This window comes from Abrus precatorius, unplaced genomic scaffold, assembly GCF_003935025.1.
Source record: "Abrus precatorius isolate BTA unplaced genomic scaffold, Abrus_2018 Scaffold8, whole genome shotgun sequence".
In the NCBI taxonomy this organism is placed as follows: Eukaryota; Viridiplantae; Streptophyta; class Magnoliopsida; order Fabales; family Fabaceae; genus Abrus; species Abrus precatorius.
Window position 1 is genome coordinate 12,542,121 of NW_020874428.1, and position 6,384 is coordinate 12,548,504.

At 36.6% G+C, this 6,384-nt stretch overlaps 1 protein-coding gene and 1 non-coding gene across 2 annotated transcripts; one reads left to right on the forward strand and one right to left on the reverse strand.

Annotated features, from left to right (window-relative positions):
- Positions 1 to 4,185: 4,185 nt before the first annotated feature.
- On the reverse strand, positions 4,186 to 4,761 carry LOC113874245. Its single transcript, XM_027512477.1, has one exon. It carries the CDS (start codon positions 4,759 to 4,761, stop codon positions 4,186 to 4,188), a length of 576 nt encoding a protein of 191 aa, XP_027368278.1.
- A 1,062-nt stretch (positions 4,762 to 5,823) lies between these two features.
- LOC113848705 lies at positions 5,824 to 5,930 on the forward strand. Its single transcript, XR_003501967.1, has one exon. It is a non-coding gene; the product is annotated as a small nucleolar RNA R71 (small nucleolar RNA).
- Positions 5,931 to 6,384: the final 454 nt, after the last annotated feature.

A 6,384-nucleotide genomic window follows, 5' to 3' on the forward strand; every position in this document is an offset into this window, starting at 1 on the left:
GGTTGATTATTGCTTGCAAACTTGTATGATTGACCTTGGATGAGAATAAGTACATGACTTGATTTTTACCTTGCTATGGTGTTGGAAAATGTTGAAAATTACTTGTGTGAATTTGCTGGAAAAGTGTGAATGATGTGAGATGATTTGCTCTTAGAAAACCGTGAAGGAGCATGATGTGATGCATGGCTGAAAACTTAATTTACTTGCTATGTAAAATGATTTACGCCATGGAATTGCTATTTTGATAGTATCGCATGCATCATTTGCATTCCACTATGAAAGGATTTATGAATTATATTAATGTGCAGCGAAAATAATTTTATCATACTATGATCTTAATGATCTAGTGCCCTTGAGGGCTGTTTGATTGAAATGGACCATGGATATGATTGGACTTATTGGAAACGTTACAATCTAGTTGTTTTCTGAGTAACTGAGTATGAGGAATGAAAAATCAGCAAGCGACATATGAGGAAAAAGTGTGAAAAACTGAGAGGAAAGAACTTTGTGTGTTGCAAATTATTTTGATTAAATTGATGGTATAGAAAGAACCTAAGCTTGATTGAACTTCTCTAATAAAGAGTGCAAAAACAGAGAAGTAATGACCTTGGATCATTGGGAATCAACTTGACTAATTGATGGTTTAGAGGAAATTTAAGTTTGATGAATACTCCTTTTATAGAGAGAAAAACCGAGAGGAAAGAATCAAGAGAGCAAGAGTTTGAGTTGAATGATTTATGGTTTAGAAGGTGTTAGAGATGATGGAAATAAATGAAATGGTTAGAATGAACTTGAATGGTGAGATTGCAAGGCTTGAGAAATGGGAGTGTATTAAATTACAAGAGAGATTAGATTTGAAATATGAAAGAAAAAGAGTAAATTGAGAAAAAGGAAATGAATCAAGAAGGCTTGAATGAATTGCCTAAGTTAAGGTCCAAAATATTATATGCTGCACTAAAATTTTCCATGAGTATGAATCTATAAAACCATGAGATTATGAAATTATGATGAAAGATCCATGCTATGCTTGAGTTCCTGAAAATATACTATCTAGAAACTATTATGAACTCATTGAGAACTATTGTGAAACTCATGGAATCTATCTATCTATGCTACAGCATGTGACTCATGGAGATTATCTATCCATGTTGCTAAGTCTATGATGACTTCTAGCTTTATGCTATATGCTATGATTCTAAGCCCATAATGGCTTCTATTATTACTGTGCAATAGCCTCCAAGCGGCTAAACAAAATCAATTGAGAAAACTATCACAAGAAAACTGAGAATGCTACTTCATGCATCATATTATCTTGTGAAATGACTTGATGGCTTAACAGAGGCACAACTGTAGGTGTTGGAAGTTCAGTTCGAAGTAGACCTTTTAGGGGTGGCGAAAGGGGGAACATCCGACCTAAGTGGCACATGGCATTTAAGCTCCCTGTAGGCAGGTCGTGACCCACTTGCAAGACCTTAGCCAAACCTGACGTGAACTCTATAACACTAGGGTCATTGAGGTCCATTCCTGAATGTGCCGAATGGCACTACACATCGAATGATGTGCTATTATTCTATTTCTATCTATCATATCACTGTGCAAAGTAGGTAAAGGAGTCCTCCGATCGCCATACGACTTGATTCTATCTATCTATCTCTATGCTAAAAGTTGAGCAAGTTGCTAGTCATAGAGGAATAGGATTCCCGGGCATCATTTGCGTGCTATTGACACATGAGTGACTATATGGGTGAGATCGAAACCTGCATTCATGCATCATGTGCATCACTATTAGGGATGATTGAGTACTTGTGAAATTGGCAATGATTATGAATATTATTTATCACCCTACTATATTATTGAATATTTGATGATGCTGAATGTTGATTGTTGGACTGACTTGTGATTATGATGCCGCCTTCCTTGGGGTATGGCTATTGAATGATGTTTGTGTTTGGAGAACTCACCCCTTTGTTTATGTTGCCTTGTGTCATGCTTCTTTTATTTATATAGATGGACAGGAACAAGGTGAAGCTGTGGATCCTTCCTTCTGAAGAGGATATGTGGGTGTTTGACTCTGCGGCTCAGTAGAGCATCTTCTGCGGATTTGCTCGAGTAATTCATGGATGGGAGAGTGGAGGTTCGTGGATCACCTAGTATGCTGCCAACACCCCTATTGAGATTGTCTTTTCTGTTCCTCCTGGTGACACTCAATTACCTTACTCTACCTTGTCTGCTTCCCTGACTCCCATGTCTATTAACCCTCGTACTCCTATTACTAGGCTAGTTCCCGCACCTGTGCCATTTCCTTTTATGCCCCCTACTTCTCCACCTGTGCTAATGGAGAGGGATGTCCATGTGGTGGAATCCTCCATTAGGTACACTACTATGCCATCCTGCATGCATCCTGCTTACCCCTCTACTTTGTTATCCACTGTTGATACCCGTTCATCTCCTCGCACTGCTGGAAGGATGGAGGAGAACGGTGGAGACTTTGTTGTTGCTGCTTCTTCTAGCTCTGCTTCCCTTACATCTTCTGAGGAGTTTGATCCCATCAAGAATTACTCTCCTTATGATTGATGACTGTTTTGTTTATTTATGTGTTAGGGGAACTGCTCTTAGGAAGTCTTGTTTATTTATATTATGTTATGTTATGTTGTATTTGGATAATGCTTATCGTTCTCAACTTTGTGTCAGTACTTGACAATTTCTGCAACTAATGTTTAATATATTGAGGTACTTCCATGCTATGAGTTGCATATATTCTTACTATCTTGTGCTATTGAGAATTAAATGAGGAATGCTAGTTTCCTATGGAATGATGAGCTGAGAAACATATATGCATGTTAACTCTCTCACAGAGAAAAGGAATTATACTTATAATTGTATGAAGAAAAAAAAATTTTACCAGATTTTGGTATTTTATGAACTACTATATTATAAAGTTTGATATCAGAGTTTTAGTAATTTAGGATGCTACACAAGAAACTCCTAACTCCCTTAACATTAATCGGTGGAGATAGTTTACTAATAACTTCTATTTTTGCTTGATCCACCTCCATTCCCTTTTCTGAAATTCTGTGGCCAAGGACAATTCCCTCTTGAACCATGAAATGACACTTTTTCCAATTCAAAACAAGGTTAGTATCTTGACATCTCTGCAAAATAGTGGACAAATTAGCTAAACAATTATCAAAAGAATTGCCAAAAACAGAGAAAGCATCCATAAACACTTCAATAATTTTCTCTACTAAATTAGAGAAAATGGACAACATACACCTTAGAAAAGTAGCGGGAGCGTTGCACAACCTAAATGGCATTCTTCTATATGCAAAGACTCCAAATGGACATGTAAATGTAGTCTTCTCTTGATCCATAGGGTCCACCGCTATTTGATTGTAGCCAGAATATCCATCAAGAAAACAATAAAATGCATGTCCAGCTAGTCTTTCCAACATTTGATCAGCGAATGGCAATGGAAAGTGATCTTTTCTAGTTGCATTATTTAATTTTTTATAGTCGATACACATGTGCCAACCCGTGACAGCCCTTCTAAGAATTAATTCATTCTTTTTATTAGGCACAACGATCATCCCTCCTTTTTTAGGGACAACTTGGACTGGACTAATCCATTGGCTGTCAAAAATTGGGTAAATAATCTTTGCATCCAGCAACATCATTACTTCTTTTCTCACTACTTCTTTCATGGCTGGATTTAGTCTTCTTTGTGGCTGTACTACCGGTTTAAAATGTTCTTCAAACATAATTCTATGCTTGCAAAAAGTTGGATTGATCCCCTTTAAATCTGAAATATGCCAACCAATTGCAGACTTATGGGCTCTTAAAATCCTCAACAATGTATCTCAAGCGAGAAGGTAATTGTTTCAGCTCTAGTTTCTCAATCTTCTCTTCCTTCATTTCATTTTTCAGTTCTTCCTTTGCTGGATTTTCCGAAAAAGGAACAATTGGCAAGGTGTCCAGCTGCTGCACATATTCTCTCAAGTGTTCTTCTTTTTTTACAGCAGCAAAATGATTCCCTGCAACTATTATTTCCTTTAACAATGAAATTTCATCAGCATTATCAATAAAATGAGGGAAAGTAATAGAATCTTGAATATCAACTCTCATACAAGTAACATCATCATTGGAATGTTTGAGTGCCTCAAATACATTAAAAACAACCTTCTCATCCTACACTCTCAACATAAGTTCTCTCTTCTGAATATCAGTTAAAGCTCTTCTTGTAGCTAAGAATGGTCTGCCCAAAATTAAAGGAATGTTGGCATCCACTTCCATGTCCAAAATTACAAAATCTGCAGGAAAAACAAATTTGTCAATCATAACTAGCAAATCCTCTACAACACCATAAGGATATGTGTAAGATCTGTCCGCAAGTTGTAAAGTTATGCTAGTACGCTTGACTTCTTCTATTCCAAGTCTCTTCATGATAGCAAGAAGCATGAGATTAATGCTGGCCCCAAGAACACATAAAGCTTTCCCCACGATGCAATTTCCAATATAACATGGAATGCTAAAAGAACCTGGATCTTTTAATGTTTTAGGGAGCTTCCCTTGTAGAATAGCATTGCATTCTTCAATCAAAGGGACTATTTTATCAAGCTTTCTTTTCTTAGATAACAGCTCATTCATGAATTTGGCATAGGAAGGCATTTGCTCAAGTGCTTTAGCAAAAGGAATATTTATTTGAAGTTTCTTGAAGACATCTAGAAACCTCTCGAATTGTTTTTCTTGTTTTGGATTGGGCATTCTTTGAGGGTAAGGAAGTCTCGTGCATTTCTCCTCATCAATAGGTTGATTAGTTTCCTTAAGTATTTGCCTCTTTGTCTTCCTTACAGCCCTTGGAAAACTCTTTTTTTCTGAATTTTCTCTTTTCAGCAAGGTAAAATTTCCTTCATCTAGATCAAATTTTAATTTCTCCTCTGCAATATGTTATTTCCTCTTTTTTTGGCAGGTTTGGAACTCCCCACAACAGCTCTACTCCTAATCATTACAGCTTAACATTGTTCTTTTGGATTTACAACTTTTTTGCTAGGAAATCTCCCCTTTTCTCTGCTAGATAATTGTTCAGCCAGCTATCCAATTTGAGTTTCAAGCTTCTTCATAGAAGATTCTTGATTCTTGAAGCTTGTTTGGGTTACTTTCATAAATTGTAGCATGGTTTCCTCCATCTCATTCAACCTTTCAGTCATAGGCTTGGAGAATATTTTATTCCTTTAAGGTTGAGTGGCTGGATTCCCTTGAAAATAGGACTGTTGTGCTGCTAGACCTGCACCAGAAAAAGGTAAAGCAGAATTAAAATTCTTTGCAATAGAATATTGAGTGTTCCAATTAGAGTACTGCTGATTTCTGCTATTAGGATACTGAAAACCAGGTGAAAATGAAGGTTGTTGTCTCTGAAAATTTCCCTTGTAATTAATTTGCTCTTAAGGTTCATTTGTAGATACATCACATGCTCCATTAGCATGATTTCCTCCACAAAAATCACAAGTAAGTTGAGTATTCTGAATTGGAGCAGCCTATAAATTGCTTATTTGTTGAGTTAGTGTAGCAATTTGTTCTGAAAACATTTGACTTTGCAGCAGGTTTTGTGTAAGAAAAGTCTCAAGAATTTTAGCTTCATATCCTCCACTCCTTGTAGAGTCTCTAGAATTAGAATTTTGATACATAGATGAAGTCATCATCTCTATAATTTGTTGAGCTTCTTCCAATGATTTATTATTCAATGATCCTTCCGCAGCTGCATCAATCATGGTTCTAGTGGCTGGACTCATTGCATTATAGAAAGTTTCCAGCTGCATCCATTCTGATATGCAATGGTGTGGACATTTCCTCAATAATTCTTTATACCTCTCCCAAGCTTCATATAAAGATTCCCCTTCTTGCTGCATAAATGATATAATTTCTCCTCTTAGTTTGGTAGCTTTAGATGGTGGAAAACACTTGGTAAGAAATTTATTGATAAGATCTGCCCAAGTAGTGGTGCTTCCTTGTGGTTGAGCTTGCAGCCAACATTTAGCTTTATCTCTTAATGAAAATGGAAATAGTCTCAATCTAATATTCATCCTTATTGTATCACAAAGCTGCAAAAAGTTAGAGATATGCAAGTTAGGGTCATCCGAAATTGAACTAGAAAATTGATCTTGCTGAACTAAATGAAGTAAGGCTGGTTTTATTTCAAAATGGTTGGCTTGTATGGTTGGTCTGACTATAGAGGAATTGTATCCATGCATGTTAGGCACTGCATAATCTCCTAAAGTTCTCATCATGTTCTGTTTTGCCATTATCTTCTCTTGAGGTGTTGGTGGTGTAGGAGAAGGAATTTGAAGTTCTTCCGATTTAGGAGTAGAAGGTGTAGATTCCAATTCTTGC

Excerpts from the sequence above, each read along its gene's own strand:
- LOC113874245 (XM_027512477.1), bottom strand. The coding sequence starts at position 4,761 with ATGCCCAATCCAAAACAAGAAAAACAATTCGAGAGGTTTCTAGATGTC.